We start from the raw sequence: 17,645 nt of genomic DNA, 5'->3' as shown, positions 1-17,645 counted from the left end.
ATTCTGGTTAGTTTATGGTTTATTTGGATTCATGATTTGATGATTGTGGATTTATAATTATGGTTTTTGGATTGATGATTGTGGTTTATTGATTGATGATTGTGGTTTTTGGATTATATTAATGGTTTTGGATTATTATTGTTTATATAGATATAAAATATGAAATATTCAAAAAAAAATAAAAATAAAACGATTATGTTTTTTAGTAACGGTATTAAGCTTGAAGAAACCATTACTATTAATATATCAGTAATGGTATTAAACATAAGAAAACCGTTACTATTAATATATCAGTAAAAGTATTAAACATAAGAAAACTATTACTATTAATATATTAGTAACGGTATTAAACATAAGAAAACCGTTACTAATACTTTATCAGCAATGGTTTTATCTTTGTTAAATCCCTTACGGATGATAATATCAGTAACGATTGTGTAGTCGTTACTAATATGCGTTTCAGTAACGGTTTTTGAAAGCCCTTACTAATATTAGAAGAGTATTAGTAACGTTTATTTCTGTAACGAATGGTAACGACGATAAATGTCGTTATAGAATATAATTAGTAACGATTTTAGGGGCTTTCAGTTTCGGCTTTCGCCCTTACTAATACTCCTTTTTTACTAGTGGTATTATCAGCAATATAAACAACATGGAGAATAATACATTTTTTAGTAGGTGTGAGAAAAGAAGATTCAAAAGTCATATGATTACAACATTCTGAATCAAAAAACCATGAGGTGAAAATATTTGGTGTGATAGATAAGACTGAAGATGGTAAGATTGGAGAAGATGTAGTACCATGATCCGATTGAAGTTTTTGTAAAAGTGATTGAAGGTCTTTGAAAGAGAATTTGAGAAAATTATTCTCTAATGAAGTAAATGTGACAACAATGGTAGATAATGCAAATTTAAAAGACTTATCCATTAAAGTTTAATCAATGTGAACATCAATATTAAAAAATAAATATACAAACCTTAAATAACCATAAAACCTAGAGCCTATGCTTTGATACCATTTAAAAAAGAGATACATAGAATAATATTGTGCATTTATATTTTAGATGATATATGTATTTATATATGAGTTACATTATTAAATATAATCACAATATAATAAGTGATAGGATCGGTGTTAACAATAGAGACTAGGGTCTGACTATTGATAACATCTTAAGACAAACGATTTGATATTAATCTTGTTAAAGATTAATATTTGTTTCTATTCTTTACAAATTCTTTGAACTCTTGAAATAATTTCAAGTGCGGAAGTGTTCGTCGGATTTGAAGCTTTGAACCAATGAAAGATGAATGACAGAAAGTAAAGAACATAGGGAGTTGTTTATGGATGTTCGGAGCAAACCCTCCTACGTCACCCCTTCTTCCACAACCGGAAGGATTTCACTAGATATTTTGAATCAAATACAGATTACTGAGCTAGCTAACTCTCTATTGAACAGAATAACATATGTTCAACTTACAATATTCTCTCAGCTAGACAGTAAATGATTCTTTCTCTCTTGAACTTAAAAATGTAAGAAATTAGTAAGAGCAAGAGTAAGCTTGTAAGATTGGTAACTGGTGAGATTCATTCGTTGTTATTGAGCATCTATTTGTAGTAAAAGAACACCAACAGTCGAATCTTCTTCATGGACACGTGGTAAGCGTCCATTGGAAAACCGCCCATAGTACATGAGTACAACAGACTCTGAGCAAATGGATTGTGGCCGTACCAAACTAGTAGTGCGCCGAATATCCTCTCTAATATTGTCCGATACTGGACAAACCGTTGGAAGGACATTTGTGTACGTGGCGTTCGTTCATTAGATACAATTAACTGACTTGTTAAACTACACATGAGTGAGTGGAGCAGAGTAGCATACAACTAGTTGATCGTGGTTAGACGTATGCTGACTTCAAACGACTATTGAAGCGATGCATTAGACGTGCTCCATTAGACTTTCAAGTCTAAGGGAGTTAGACGCCAATGTCTAATTGCGTGTTCCATTAGACCACCAAGTCTAATGGAGTTAGACTGTAACGTCTAACTACGTATCACATTAGACCACCAAGTCTAATGGAGTTAAACGGCAACGTCTAACTACGTATCACATTAGACTATCGAGTCTAATGGAGTTAGTCGTTAACGTTTAACTATGTATCTGTTAGACTACAACGTTTAACTACGCATCCCATTAGACTACCTCGTCTAATGACGTTAGACTTCAACGTCTAACTACGTATCTGTTAGACTACAACATCTAACTACGCATCCTTTCAGACTTGTTTGAAGGAGTTAGACGTCAACGTCTAACTTCACATCCCATTAGACTACCACATCTAATGGCGTTAGACTTCAACGTCTAACTATGTATTCGTTAAACTACAACGTCTAACTACGTATCCCTTCAAACTTGTCTGAAGGAGTTAGACGTCAACGTTTAACTTTGCATCCCATTAGACTACCTCGTCTAATGGCGTTAGACTGCAACGTCTAACTACGTTACCCATTAGACCACGTCTAATGGAGTTAGACTACAACGTCTAACTACGTAACATGTCTATTAGCCTACTTAGATCACATCTAAATTAACATAGTCTGATGCACCTGCACACAAACAAATAGACGACTTAGCTTCATTCATATTTAAAATATCATCAAAATTCAGTTGTTTAATATTTCATAATTTCCGTTTATTTCTAAGTTAATTAATTATTATTTAATTAACTCTTTTCTTTACTTTGTTTTTAATTTTCCCCAACAATAAGTATAGAGTAATATATAATATAATAATATATTATTAACAAGTCTCAACTCTTGTGGTATTGGTATTTATTTATGAATTGAAATCAAAACCCACTATCAATCTTGATTCATTTGTTTGTGAGTTGATGATGGAAGGAGGGCTAAGGACATTGTGTATGTTAGAATATAGCTTAGAGGATATTCTTGATCAGAAGTGAAGGTGCAGAGAAAGAGAGAAATTATGATTTTCTGCCATTGAGTTTAGACTTATACGATCAATGTTGAAATTTTAGTTGCTGATTTTTTTACATTGATATCAATGTTGAGAGGCAATCCAAAATTTTCTAATTGAGGAGTCTTTTTTTCAGGTTTAAAAGTGTGTTGTGGTAGTCGATCTTGGGGACGGTTTGAAGAAAATGATACTACTTTTTTCCAATTTTTTATATTGCCCTAAAATAGTTGAGAATTCATCCATGTATTTTAAAAGGTGGAAAATGTTGTAGTTTTAGTTTTTCCAAAGATAAGGGAAAACATTTTGGTATATTGGTAGAAGATTGTATGCGTTATTAGCTTGATTGAATTTCATAGCAAAAATTCTATTGTGATAAAGAAAATATATGGAGAATAGGGTTCCTGTGTGAAACCCTATAAGGTTAGATAATCGGCGATGAAACTTTGTGTATATGAATTTGTGTGGTGGTTGAAGATATGCATTTTCTATCTAGCTCAGATTTGGCACCCATTAATTTGGATTAATAATATATATTATATTATATACAATATATAATAAAGATTTCTAGTCAGATACAGAAAACCAGACCTAAGGAGAAACATAAACAAAAGTAATGGTTAAATATTCAATGTGTTGCGGGCCAATGTTAAATACTACCTTCTCTATATCTTCTTGCGATAAAATTTAGCAAGAATCTAGCACTTATGGTGATAAGGTTCAATAAAAATCTAGCACTTCTGATATTAAGATTGAATAAAAATCTAGCACACATGTGGAGTTTTAGAGCATATCAGAATTTGAACCTACAATACTATTACTACCAACTACACCAGAGTTGTTTGATAATTCACCATTGTCTGCACCACCACAATATTATATTGTTACTGACATGCCTAAATGTGATATTAGACCTCCTCAAAGATTCGATGAAGTTGTTTTGGTTATTAATGGATTGAGTGATGCATAAGATATTGATTCTTATGAAAATTTTCTTCATATTTTGATGTAGTCACTTGAGATGACTCTGACAAGTGGATTATTATCATGCAAGAATAGATGAAATTTATTCTTAAGAATGGTACGTGGAACCCTAGTAAAATTATATGTAGGAAAAAGGTTATTCGTTGTAAGTGGGTGTATACAATAAAAGAAGATACACCTATAATTAAAGATGCAAGGTTTAAAACGAGACTAGTTGTGAAATGTTACAATCAAATTCTGAGGATTGATTTTACTAACGTATTTTCTCCAGTTGTAAAACATTTTTTGATTCGAGCATTACTTGACATCGTGGCGATGCATAATATGGGTTTGAGTATTTATATGTGAATACTACATTTCTACATGGGGATCTAAATGAGGACATCTATATGCATCAATCTGAATAATTTATAGTCTTAGGACATGAAGATTGTGTATGGTATTCGAAGAAATCTATCTATGATTTAAAACAATTGTCAAAGTTGTGGTATAAAAGATTTGATTCTAATATGATCACTCATGACTTCAATAGAAGTGATTTTGATAGTTGTGTCTATTTTAAAATTAGTGACGATAGCTCGTTTGTTTATCTCCTCATATATATATATATATATATATATATATATATATATATATATATATATATATATATATATATATATATATATATATATATATATATATATATATATATATATATATATATATATATATATATGTGTGTGTGTGTGTTGATGATATGTTTATAGCGGATAATGATTAGAAAAAAATAAAGAAGGTAAATATACAACTTGGTAGATAGTTTGATATGAATGATTTATGAGCTGAAAAAAATACCCGGAATAGAGATTTCTAGAGATAGGGCAGCTAGAAAATTATACATAAGTCAGAAAGGGTATATTGAGATAGCCCTTAGTCGGTTCAATATGAATGATACTAGTTTCATGAGTTCCCGTTAACAACTTAATTTAAACTCTCTTCTAACATGTCACCTTAGTGAACGAGGATATCGACTATATGTCACGAGTTTCATATTCCAGTGTAGTTAGGTCACTTGTGTATTCAATAGTTTGTATTTGACCAGATTTAATATATTCAGTATGTGCAATTAGCAGATATCTGGAAAATCTAGGTAAAAGGTATTTGAAAGTAGTTCAATGGATCTTACGTTATTTGAAAAGTTCAACAGATGTTCACCTATAGCTTTGAAGAACTAGAGATGGAGTTATCGGTTATGTCGACTCTCATTATGTTGACGATCTTAACAGAAAAATATTGATTATATGTTTTGTTTTATGTATTGACGGTTGTACGATTAGTTGGAAAGCTTCTCTATAGAGTACAGTCGCGTTATCTAATATATATGCATAATACATGACCATTACATAATCTTGTAAAGAAGTTATTTGACTAAAAGGCTTATTTGGTGAACTTAAGAAGGTTTTATAGATTACGATAGTCTATGATAGTCAAAGTGTTATTTTTATGACAAAATATCATATGTTTATGAAAGAACTAAGCACATTGATGTACAATATCATTTTGCACATTATGTTATTGCTCGTGGTGATATGGATGTTAGAAAAATCAGTATTGTTGATAATATGTTGATACGATGATAATTGCGCTCCCATTTGTTAAGTTTGAGCACTGCTCTTGGTTGATCTTGGTTGTTCAGTATGGGCTTTTGGAGGAGATGGAGACTATTATGATTTCTATATTTTAAAGATTAAATTTTCTTTTGACATATTAAATCTGTATCAATGTGTAGATTGTTAAATTATAGTGACTAAGATGAGTTTTGACCAAAGCTTGAGCCTAGACTCGCGGTGCAATAAAATAAAATTATAATAAATTGATATTTGGCACATTAAGCCCAATTATGCGACCTGTTTTGGTTAGAGTTTTATACACATAAAATATTTACCATTATTATTTTCTTTCTCTAAGTTTTAACCTAATAAAATGTTTCCTCCTTTTCCCGTAATCTTGTTTTATTATCGTATTTTATTTATTCATACTTCGAAGCATATAGATAGTATCATCCCAAAATAAAGAAAGTTCTAACCATCTCCAACCACATAATTTAAAATTTCTCTTCTAATTTTCTTAAATTTAGTCTTGTTATATTCTCATTATCATTAACCTCCCTTTTGTATCACTGTCTGTATAAAAATAAATTTATGGTAATAATCATTCTTTCAGTTGTCCACAAATCAATATTAACATAGTGAAGAAATTAAAAATGTATAGATTTGCTTACTGAATCATACTCTTCTTTATATATGTTTATAAAAAATGTGAACATAGTTTTTATTTTATTCAACAAAATAAATAAAATTAATACTTTTTTTTGTTTCATTTTGGTTTATTGTTCATATTTTTCTTTTTATTTGATTTCAAATTCTACTATTATAATATTTTTTTATAAGAAATTAATTCTTATTAAATCAATTGAGAGTTATATATAAAAAATTAACTATAAATAATACAAAATAAAACCTACCAAATCACTACATAAAATTGATGATATATATATATATATATATATATATATATATATATATATATATATTAAATTGTAATAACAATTTACAAAATTAAAATTTACAATAAACAACATCCAACAATCATGCAATTTATATGCAATTTGTTGAGGATCACTCTAAGAACGAACTCATTGAGTTCCTATAAACGATTAGTGCTGAAGTAGAACAAACTGAATGAACCAATGAAATTGCATCTGAAGAATCTCTACCAAATATTAAGAGCGATAGTTAAAATTATCCTTAGTCAAGGGTTGATAACCAACGCCGAAAAATGTCATGTCAAATGATAATTGATCATCTATATATATGACTGAAGTAATAAGAAGCTTGTACAAATAATAGGAGGATACATGTAAGAAGGTGTCCATATTAAAGATCAAATAAATAACCTATTATTGAAAACATGAAAAATAATTTCAAATTTGATAATTTCGTCTCATTTACAGACACGAACTTGAGAAAATATTATTAACACAATCGGATGATATGAGTAGCAAACAACTTTTGCCGAATATTAAGAAAACTATTTGGATCAAAAGAATTCAGATATAAAATTTGATCTAAATTAAATAAGATGTCGCGTCTAACAAAATAAACACTAACTTATATCTGAGTTGTGGAAAAAAATATGGCTATCTCCTATGTTAAAAAAGTCATTGAAGAAATCACAAAGAATGTTTTTCAACTGTTTTCCTACATATAAAAAAGATATAAAAAAGAGAAAGAGACGATTTATTACATATATTCAATTTAGCATAGAATAACAATTTTAATTCACTTGATAAGAGACTCATTCATATAAAAAGAATCGAACCAAATCAACTGCAACAGGTATAAGCCTTGAAGGGGAGGGAGAGAAGATATGTTAGTATCACCACAACATTAACTTTCAGTACTATGAAGGAAAAATCTTCATTAAGGTTGAGAGAGAAAATTTTTGCATTATCGTATAGGAGAGGAAACATGAACTAGCGGAATCATGTATTCCAATTCGTGGCCTTTCACCCTAGTATTGTAATCTATAATCTTATGTATTTGATAGGGTTTCCTTTCCTTTGATTTGATTTTTTTTACTATGAACCTAGTTGACTATCAATTTTTTCACTTTTAATAACTTGAAAAAAATATAAATTTACTTAATTTTAAGAGCACATCTTTTTGCTAAATTTACTTTATTGTGTTGCAACATCTTTTTTTGCTAATTGTTTTTTTATATAAGTTTGAATTCTCTCTAATAAGGAATTCGAAGTGATCTAGTTTCTTGACTTTAAGAAAGAAAAAAAAAATGTAACGGAAAAACTAACCGTTACATGTTTAGTTTTTGAATTAATTTTGATAACTGCGAGGATATATATGAAAATCTTACTCAAATCGAAGGGTAAATTTGACCTTTTATTCTAAAGTGTATCATTAATCTGATATTTAAAGCGCGTGTAATGAGCAAGAAAATCTGACGTGGCAATTACCCGCCTTCCGATTTGAAGTCCACGGGCGCGTGAGATTAAAAATTGTAACGCTCTTTAAGTGTAGAGAGAGAGAAAGGAAGTTGAAGAGCGGGAGAGGAGTGCGGATCGAAAGTTTGATGTATGTATGTATGTATGGTGTTCAAAGTTAGGGTTTGTTCTCTGGAAATCGAAAACCTAATTTCTACATAGATTTGAATTTTCCGACCATCGATTGTTGTTCGGTAATCTCTATCTCCCATGATCCTTCGTCTCTATTGGATATTAAGAATCTCGTTCGTAGTTCGTTTTTTGGTTTCTCGGTCCCTAGAGACTGGGAAATGACTTGGCAGACTCTCATCGGACGAATTTACTGATGTTTTATTCGGATGAACTGTGAATTCTATAGGATTTGTATTATCTGTCCGAGCTAATTTGCATTTCAGTTTGATCTTCGGGTTAGGGTTTTCTTTTTTTTATTTGGGAGCGTCTTTTCATATATGGCTTCTAGGGCATTATTAGGTGCCGATGAGTTGAGAGAGAAGCATAGATGGGGGGGCGCTACCAAGGTTTATACTAGAAGACATCTCAGAGGAGGTGGAGGTGGAGGGCTTAAGAATATCCTCACCACCGTCCCTAATGAAAAACTGGCCTTTCCTGCAGTGGACATCACTACTGACAGCACTGCAGCCATCACTGCTGTTGAAACTGTGAATGACACCATGATTCCAGATGCCATTAGCTGTGGCGATACGAATGTATCTTCCACCGTCACTGTTCTTATTACTTCGCCCCATATGAACAACCAGAAAGATGGTAATAAGGACAACAACTTTGATGATCATTTTTCGCATGAGCTCCTGGAGACTGTTGCTACAGAGGAAGCCAACTCATCCCAGCAGCAGCAGAGAAGTCTTTCACCACTGCATGTTGTGTCTGATGATTCCTCTAGCCATAATCAATCAGCACAAGTTCATGTTCCCAATGGAAGCTGCGAACGACTTACCGAAAGAAATGGCTGTAATAGACCTATTGTTTCAAGAGTTGAGAACTTAGTGAGAATTAATTTGGGAGCAAACGTACCAAAGTGTCACATTCAGGAGCTGAGGAGGAAACTGTTAAGAGAACTTGATCAGGTGAGGAATATAGTCAAGCGGCTTGATGAGAAAGAGATTCAGGTAAGTGGTTCTTCTACTGATGATGCTACTATAGATTATTATCGCCCTCCTCCTCAGAGGAGTTTAGTTAGGGTCCATTCGGAGGTGGGATCAGTGCATCATCATGATTCTGATTCTAGACCATTTAGGCAGTTAAGTATTTCTGTGATGGAAAATAGTCATATCACTAGTGAATTTGTTGAAAAAGAGAAGAGAACTCCAAAGGTTAATCAATATTACCTTAACTCAGAGTTCCTTCTTGCTAAGGATAGATTACCGTCTGAAAGTAACAAGAAGTCAAAGTCTAGCAGAGGGAAGAAACATAATAGGCAAAAGGGATTTGGTGTGGACAAAAATACCAATCAAGCACTAAAGAGTTGCAGTCACTTGGTGGCTAGGTTACTGAAGCACAAGTACGGTTGGGTGTTTGAGAAGCCTGTTGATGCAGAATCACTTGGGCTACATGACTATCACGATATCATTACGAACCCAATGGATTTGGGTACAGTCAAGAATCAGCTAGCCAGTAACTTGTACAAAACTCCTAGAGAATTTGCCGAAGATGTAAGACTCACCTTCAGCAATGCCATGACGTATAATCCAAAGGGACAAGATGTCCATCTCATGACAGAGGAATTGTTGAAGATCTTTGAAGAGAAATACTCAGATATAGAGGCTGAATATAACTTTTCTTGGAGGTATCAACTTGTCCAGGAAATGGAAATCCTAACCCCTACATCAAAAAAGGTGCAGCCCCCTCCGCCACCATTCGATGGTATAGAACCCATAGCTTTCCTAAAACACAGCAATTCAATGGGCAAGTCTCCTGCTCCGAAAAAACCCAAAGCGAAGGACCCTAATAAGAGAGATATGACATATGACGAAAAGCAGAAGTTAAGTACAAAGCTTCAGAGTTTACCTATTGATAAATTGGACAGCATAGTGCAGATTATCAAGAAAAGAAATTCGAACTTGAGCCAACATGACGATGAGATTGAGGTTGACATCGATTGTGTTGATGCGGAGACATTGTGGGAACTTGATAGGTTTGTGACTAATTACAAGAAAACTTTGAGCAAGCACAAAAGAAAGGCTGAACTAGCTCTTCTAGCTAAGGCTACTACTGTATCTGGTGTTTCTGGAAGGGTAAGGCTTTTGAATTGTATGTCTTTAATTTTTAATTAGAGGCAGCTTGCTAATATACTATTGAATAATTTGTGCTCTCAGGTTTCTCCACGAGCTGTTTTGGAGACAGAAAAAGAAGCAAATATTGGTAAGATCTTAGGAAAAACATGAAAAGACTAATAATAGAACTATGTTTTATCTTCATTACATATTGTTTTCTCCCTTTCTTTTAAGGCTATGTTTGGATGTGTATAATTAGAATTAGAATTCAATTTTATAACAAATGGAATTGAATTACAATCTAGTTCTTATGTTTGGAGAAACAATATAATTGCATTTCTGAAATTGAAACTTAAAAAAATCACACAGATTCAATTTCCATTGGAATTATAGTTTTAATTATTTATTTTAAGTTATCAAACAAACAAAAGGTTTGAAATTAGATCCTCAATTCTAATTCCAATTCTGCCCGAAACAAACATTGCACCTTTCCAAAGACATTAATACGTTGAATTGTCCTTGAAGCAGAAACTGGTGCTCCTCACTTGCAAAGTGATGCACAAGGAGATTTAAGTAGTGGGTCAAGTAGTTCAACCAGTGACTCCAGTTCTTCTTCAAGTGGTGAGCAATATTTCTTTGTTGTGGTGAAACTATTTGCCTTTGAATCGTCGTGGATTTGCTTTTTCAGTAACTTTACTTAAATTTATTGCATGTGCAGACTCGGACACTGCTAGTTCTTCTGCCAATGGTTCATATGATAGGAAGGCGCCTAGAAATTGAGAATGGTAGACTAAGGTAATGAATGTTCTTTTTCTGGAATTTGTAAAAATAAGTGAAATAAAAAGACTAAAAGATTTATTTCAAGTCATAGTATATTAGTATTGTCTTAAGATGTGCAGATTGTTCTTCAACTGATATTGTTTTCCTTGCAAAGAATGCAGCTTGAGACATGTGGTTCTTCTTGCTGATGAGAAAGGGTGAAGGTGTGTCAAGACTAGAAAATCGAAAATCCTCTTGATATTTATGCACTGGTTCTCTATTAGGTAATGAATGAGGATGCCCATATTTCAGAACTGTATTTTATAGAAAAACTCAGTCATTTTTGCCTAATGTTTCTTTTTGTTCTTCTGTGTTGAAGAGAAAAGGGTGGGTAGGTAATGATAGGGCAGCTGTAGAACCACCCTTTAAGATATAAATCTTGTATATATTCTCACATCTGGAATCTTGTTTAAAAAATCTTTGTTTAGTTTGATTGATGTAGGTTATAAATTTATGAGTTTATTTAGAATTCATCTCAAATAATCCACATCAAGCAAGGTCTTGGCTTGCAATAATTGGTGTTATTTTTCTTAGCATAATTTTAAAAGGGAAACATTCTGTGGTTGAGAATATAGCTCAACCAACTGCTCAACAAACATTAAAGAAGAAAAAGTGTCGCGCTAATGCTACAAAATAGCGTCGGTCTTCCTGAGAAAACAAGTCTCTCAGTCCTGATGGGCAAACTTGATCCCTTTCTCAATAGAAGACTTGAGTTCTGGTAGGAGGCTCTCCAATCCTAGTTTCTCGAAGTCGGTTAAATCGCCCAACCCTAGAACTTCCTCTATGCCATTCTTACCTAATCTCACCTGCAAACCAAGTTGTTTTTCAGTATATTAATGTTTTTTGTCTCGATGAACTCAAAAACCTTTGTCATCATTACCTTAGAAGCAAAGAATGGAAGCTCGGTTATGCTTGACTGCACAAATGAACATTCTACAATGTCCGGAACTCCATTAAGACCCTTTAAGCATGCATCTGCAAAAGTAGCTCCAGCATAACTGCATACAAAATCAAAATGCACATACATTATACCAAAACCAAACAACTGACCAACTGAATTGGATTATAATACTTACGCCATCGAGAGTGTGGCGGAACCCTTTCCAGCCTTGGCTTCTACAACCTCAGTGCCTCCATCTTGTGTTCTCTTTGTAAGAGCAATGATGTCTTCTTCTGACAAATTGTTAGCTGCAGATGTCGCCTGTGAAAATAGTGGGAGAATTGTTATCCCAGCATGGCCACCGACAACTGGTACAATAACCCCTGAAACAGCAAAATCATATCTCAGATATTTGGTCGGCTAAAATAGACCATATGATAGAACACGACCCTTTTGCATCATATGCAAGGGATCTCTTCGAAATCAAACTGACTAACTCAATCTTTCCAACCAGATCGTGTCCTTACATATGGCGCGATGCAATCATATCACATCCCAACTGGTTACATATATTTCTAGACTTTCCATGATTATTATTACCATGATTATAAAAGTTCACTAGAATGAATGATAATTTTATAAACAACAATTCCTTACCATGCACAGGGAGCTTAGCCTTCCCTGCATAGAAGGTCTTAGCTCTGACTACATCCAAAGTAGTCACACCAAACAGTTTCTTCTCATCATATGTACCCGCTTTCTTGAAGATCTCAGCAGCAATGGGGACAGTAGAATTAACAGGATTGCTAATCATATTCACAATAGCCTGAAAATAACACAAATCAAGATTTACCCTTCAAAACAAGTTATTATTATTACTATATCTGACAAATCTCTACACTCACATTCGGGCAGTACTTTGCAATAGCAGTACACAGAGTTTTAACAATTCCTGCATTGATATTGAACAGATCATCTCGAGTCATTCCAGGTTTTCTCGGCACACCAGCTGGAATAACAACTACATCAGATCCTTCTAGTGCTTCCCTAAGCTGATCCTCTCCCATGTACCCTTTTACCTGCATGTAACAGATCGAGAGAGGAAGATATAATCAAGAGATTTTGGTTATTTTGATGAAAGATGGCTGCCTGGGGATGAAGTTAAAGAACCTCAGATCTGGTGTTGATGTGGCTGATGTCGGCAGCAACACCAGGGGTTCCGGCGATATCGTAAAGAGCGAGCTTGGAGACAAGGGGGTTTAGTTTCATTAAGAGGGCGAGTGGCTGCCCAATTCCGCCGGCGGCTCCTAAAACGGCGACCTTGCGCTCTGGGTGAGGCTCCGACGAGTAAGAACGGCAGAGGAAATGAGACGATGATGATGATGATGATGAAGAAGAAGAACCATGTTTAAGGGAAGATTTGATAGATCTCAACAACACTGCGGAGTTCATCCTTGTTTCTGGATCTGTAGAAAGAAGGATCTATAGAGAGAAACAGGGATGACTGAGAAACTGAAGCAGCAGGCTGAAGTTTGCTGTGGAAAAAGCTATTTATATTATCTTTTGTCGTCAATCCCTATGCTTCCGGCCGGTTTTTTTATAATGTTTCCGGTCGGCCTTTTTCACCTAATTTTCAAATGGGATTAGTTGTATTTATTAATTAGTAGTTTTAATTACATAGATGAGTATATAATTTTAAAAAGGAAAAAAAACTCATTTAACTCATCTTAAAGTAATTATGGTTAATTTTTTTTAAAATTTTTAATATTTATTAATTTAATATTCATTCTTTTTTTCTCCTTTTTTATTAATTAATTTATTTATTTATCTCTTTTTACTATTTTTTTTATTTATTCTTTTTTCTATTAATTAATTAAGTCATTTATCTTTAAAATTCATTTGTCCTCCTCTTTGATTTTTACTCTAATTTGCATAAATATGACGAAATACATAATCTATATTCAATTTATGTAAAAATAATTTCCACGGAAAATGAAAAAATTATACAAATAATTATTTAATAAAAATACTTGAACAAAACATGAAAATATTATAGTATAAAACATTGAACTACTTTGTACACCAACTAGTTTTAAAATAATATTTATTGATATAGAATTAAAAAAATAATAAAAGAAAGAATAGGAATAAAGATAAATGAATGAATGAATTAATAAAAATATTAAAAACAGATTAATTAATTAATTAATTAATAAAGAAAGAGAAAGAAAAAATGAATATTTAATTAATAAATTTTAAAAATTTTAAAAAAAAATTAACAATAGTTACTAATAGAGGCCAGATTAGTCAATTTTTAATAGTACTTACGTTTAAATAAATTTTTATTAGTTTATATGTCTAACTAAACTAGTTGTACAAGTATATACGTCTAGATAAGTTTTTTTTATTTTAAAAATATATATAAATCATAATTTGTTATTGCAAACTATTTTGTTGGTCAAGCTAGTCTAAGATTTGGTTGAAAAATGAAATAACTCTAAAATATTTTTTTAATATTTTGTCAAAATTTTGGACTAGTTTGACTGAACGAGTTATATATATAGGCATCCAAAAATATGTTCTAAAATTCGTTTGAAAATAAAAAGGGAAAACGCAATGCTTGTCTTTGTTACTTAGACCACGTTAGATAATAGATCGTTAGTCACGTTGATGTGAGGTTCGAAAAGTTCAGCCACGAGATAAGAAAGCCCTCTCAAGAAGACTAATTATCTGATGGAAGCAACGCAAAAGTATGCCAGAGCAAAAGATGAAGGAACAGATGAATGACAAAGGACTGAAATTAGATTTTGTTTTGTCGTTTCTTATGTAAATTTTCTTTTTATATGAGTGAATGTTTGTTATTGTGACTTTTATCTCATAGCAAAATAAAACACTCAATTTCTCAAATAAAAAGACGAATTGAAAATTTGGCGTCTATTACGTTTAGGACACATATGTTCATAAGGGTGAGACCAAATTGTCCATATTACTTTCTATGTTGACTTATTTGTTTTGATGACTCCACATACTAAATATTTTCCCCACGGGCCAATCATAAGATCCTAAAACCGGTCATTTCATATGTAAAATGTATAAGGAGAGCCAACATCACAGTCCACGCCACTCACTATTCCGCTCAAACCAAGGGTTGAAGAGCCAATTGTTTCAAACACTATCTCTAGAACCCAAATTCAAGATTTGCATGAGATGATGTCATTGTTACTTGACTGCATGAAGCAACTATTGAATCCACCCTTAGCCAAACAAACCTTGTTTGGGGCCACTAGCCAACCAACTAACTCTCCTAAACCTACCACCTCAGTTGTTCACACACCACACAAAAAATGTCAGTGGAGTCATGGTATGCCTCAAACGACGACGAAGCTCGAAAATCCGCTCTAAAGATACTAAGGCTACAACATATCTAAGAGGGAAAGAAATTCACGATTGAAGAAACATAAAAGAAAGAACCGGTAGTACTCAATATGCCTCAAAGTTGGAACACGGGGTCAAACTGAACAAACCCTAAAGGCGGATTGAAATCTATCCACCTATCCCGGCACCACCAATACAACTAGCAAGTCAGAATGATGAGCTCGCACAACTAAGGGCTTCTCATATCGAAATGATGGCACATATCGACTCTTTAACTAGTGGAAGGTCAACATACGGAGCAGACAACTGGAAGTATAGACTGGAGGTAGCGAAGAGAGTCGTGGTCGTTAAGGACAAAAATTACCATATCTGACCAAGTACGCTGGGAATAAGGATATGATTGTGTTTATGAACATTACTTGACAAACATTATGTAGTTGTAACTCATGGAGTCCACAATATTGCAGTTATTCCCCCGATATCTTGAAGAAGTGGCACTTGAGTGATAATTGTGCTATAACATAGCCCAATACTAGACTATTGAAGAGTTATCCAAATTCTTCATAAGTCGATTCGATATGTTATAAAAGGTGGACAAGTCTAAGAGAAAACTTAGTAATATTAAGTAGGGTCCAAGTGAAACTTTTGAATCATATGTCACAGGTGGAAGATCGTGGTCTCATTAATCGATGAAATGTTAAACGAACAAACCCAAGTAGACATGATCTACGCTAATATAAATGTAGCGTACACCAAAGTCATGTCGGTTAACAAGTATACTTTCCTGATGATTTGATCACTTATAGAATTGGTTACGATGACGCACTCAAGAAAGAAGTCGTAAAAGGAAAGTCATCTTACCAAGGAAACCTTGTTTCAATCAAAAGAAATAAAAGGTAGATGTAAACTATATCGATAATGTGTGGGATGTAGACGCACTCGACATCATGAATACCAGGTTTAAACGCTTTTATGGATCATCTACTATCCGCCAACCAGCTTATCCCCTCCATCTAAAGAAGCTACCATGTTCGCACCTAAGACACTCAATAAATTCAATGACCTAGGCATGTCACTATCTCAAGCCTTTGAGAATTTGATACAAAATAATATAATCCATGTCTTGACCCCCGAACTCGGATAGGCCAATCTCAGGAAGGTTTTCGACGACTAGTGTAAGTATCACTGGACTAAAGCACACGAGACCAACTAGTACATTCCGTTGAAAATTGCAATTTAGGACCTTATGGATAAGAATGTTCATTCTAGCCGGTTTGATAGACGGGAGAGATCCGTCGAGTTTGATTATTGAAGATGAAGAGTTGATAGTCATTACTTATTTTTAAGGTGACAAATTTGAAAAGTCAAGCCTAGTTTTTTTTTTTTTTTTGAAAACGTTGGGTTCCGCTGCTCCTATGGAGTGCGATTAATTCCCCGCGGGTTAAGCACATAGCCCGCAAACACACTTAACCATTTAACCAGGCGCAGAACTTGCCGCCCGACGGGCTCGAACCCAAGACTTCATGGAGGCATGGGGATATCCACCTCTTGTTGTCGCTAGGCTAGAAGAGGGGATGTCAAGCCTAGTTTAGACAATAAACAATTAGGATTTGGGTTATGCATCAATGGCATCTGAAATCAGAATGGAGAAACTATAAGCCATGGTCCAACAACTTATTGATCAACTAGAGGTTCTCACATTATTAGATGATATTCCCGGTGTCAAGTAGCTAGAAGATCTGAGACAAGAAGCGAACAAAAAGTTCGGGGTATTCATGGATAGATTGAAACATTTGGCCACAATTGTGGTCAATTTTCCTAGTGAAGAGAAGTGGATTGGCATGATCTTGATGCCTTTAAATAATACTTATAGACTTTCTATGACTATTGCGAATATCACTTCTTTCAAGAGTTACTAATTTGGGGGTGTAACAGGATGAGATCTTCAACAAATCATTTAATTCCCAGGGAGACAAGAAACGGGAATTCAAAAGACAAATCAGAACATGAGCACGCATTCAAAAGTGAAGGAGGAGGATTATAGATGAAGACATTCTATCGTGATAGATGTTGTGTTCACGACAAGCCTAATTAAAATTATAGCTATTTTCATTAAAACTAAAATTATTATTCTGAAACACCCTACTTGAAAGTATAAATATTTTTATTAAAATAAAAATGACAATTTTAAAACCTTAAATAAAAATAGGGGCATTTTCATTAAAAATAAAAATAATAATTTTGAAACCATACTTAAAATTAGGGATGTTTTTATTAAAATAAAAATAACTATTCTAAAACTCTAATTAAAATTAGGGACATTTTATTAAAATGAAAAT

At 33.2% G+C, this 17,645-nt stretch overlaps 2 protein-coding genes across 4 annotated transcripts; one reads left to right on the top strand and one right to left on the bottom strand.

Annotated features, from left to right (window-relative positions):
* The first annotated feature begins 8,062 nt into the window (after window positions 1-8,062).
* LOC124913829 (transcription factor GTE4-like) lies at window positions 8,063-11,486 on the top strand. Of its 3 annotated transcripts, none has more exons than XM_047454256.1 (5): window positions 8,063-10,253; window positions 10,335-10,380; window positions 10,761-10,853; window positions 10,951-11,027; window positions 11,167-11,486. In XM_047454256.1, the coding sequence occupies exons 1-4, from the start codon at window positions 8,451-8,453 to the stop codon at window positions 11,010-11,012; spliced, it is 2,004 nt and encodes a 667-aa protein (XP_047310212.1). In that variant the 5' UTR covers window positions 8,063-8,450; the 3' UTR covers window positions 11,013-11,027; window positions 11,167-11,486. The 3 variants fall into 3 exon arrangements, with proteins under 3 accessions (XP_047310212.1, XP_047310211.1, XP_047310210.1); XM_047454255.1 differs by having other exon boundaries at window positions 10,758-10,853; window positions 11,174-11,486; XM_047454254.1 differs by having other exon boundaries at window positions 10,758-10,853.
* Window positions 11,487-11,540: 54 nt separating this feature from the next.
* LOC124913830 (malate dehydrogenase, mitochondrial-like) lies at window positions 11,541-13,461 on the bottom strand. Its single transcript, XM_047454257.1, has 6 exons — window positions 13,102-13,461; window positions 12,837-13,010; window positions 12,589-12,757; window positions 12,128-12,314; window positions 11,932-12,049; window positions 11,541-11,857 (listed from the first exon to the last, which is right to left on the bottom strand). Exons 1-6 carry the CDS (start codon window positions 13,381-13,383, stop codon window positions 11,717-11,719), a joined length of 1,071 nt encoding a protein of 356 aa, XP_047310213.1. The 5' UTR covers window positions 13,384-13,461; the 3' UTR covers window positions 11,541-11,716.
* Window positions 13,462-17,645: the final 4,184 nt, after the last annotated feature.

The sequence above is a fragment of the Impatiens glandulifera genome, chromosome 9, assembly GCF_907164915.1.
Source record: "Impatiens glandulifera chromosome 9, dImpGla2.1, whole genome shotgun sequence".
In the NCBI taxonomy this organism is placed as follows: domain Eukaryota; kingdom Viridiplantae; phylum Streptophyta; class Magnoliopsida; order Ericales; family Balsaminaceae; genus Impatiens; species Impatiens glandulifera.
The sequence above is the reverse complement of the archived record's forward strand: the minus strand, read 5'-3'. Positions and strand labels throughout refer to the sequence as shown.

Coding starts and splice junctions, on each gene's coding strand:
- LOC124913829 (XM_047454255.1), top strand. CDS start 8,451: ATGGCTTCTAGGGCATTATTAGGTGCCGATGAGTTGAGAGAGAAGCAT. Junction 10,254..10,334: donor TATCTGGTGTTTCTGGAAGG/GTAAGGCTTTTG, acceptor TTGTGCTCTCAG/GTTTCTCCACGAGCTGTTTT. Junction 10,854..10,950: donor CTCCAGTTCTTCTTCAAGTG/GTGAGCAATATT, acceptor TTGCATGTGCAG/ACTCGGACACTGCTAGTTCT.
- LOC124913830 (XM_047454257.1), bottom strand. CDS start 13,383: ATGAACTCCGCAGTGTTGTTGAGATCTATCAAATCTTCCCTTAAACAT. Junction 13,011..13,101: donor ACATCAACACCAGATCTGAG/GTTCTTTAACTT, acceptor TGTTACATGCAG/GTAAAAGGGTACATGGGAGA. Junction 12,315..12,588: donor GGCTAAGCTCCCTGTGCATG/GTAAGGAATTGT, acceptor TTGCTGTTTCAG/GGGTTATTGTACCAGTTGTC.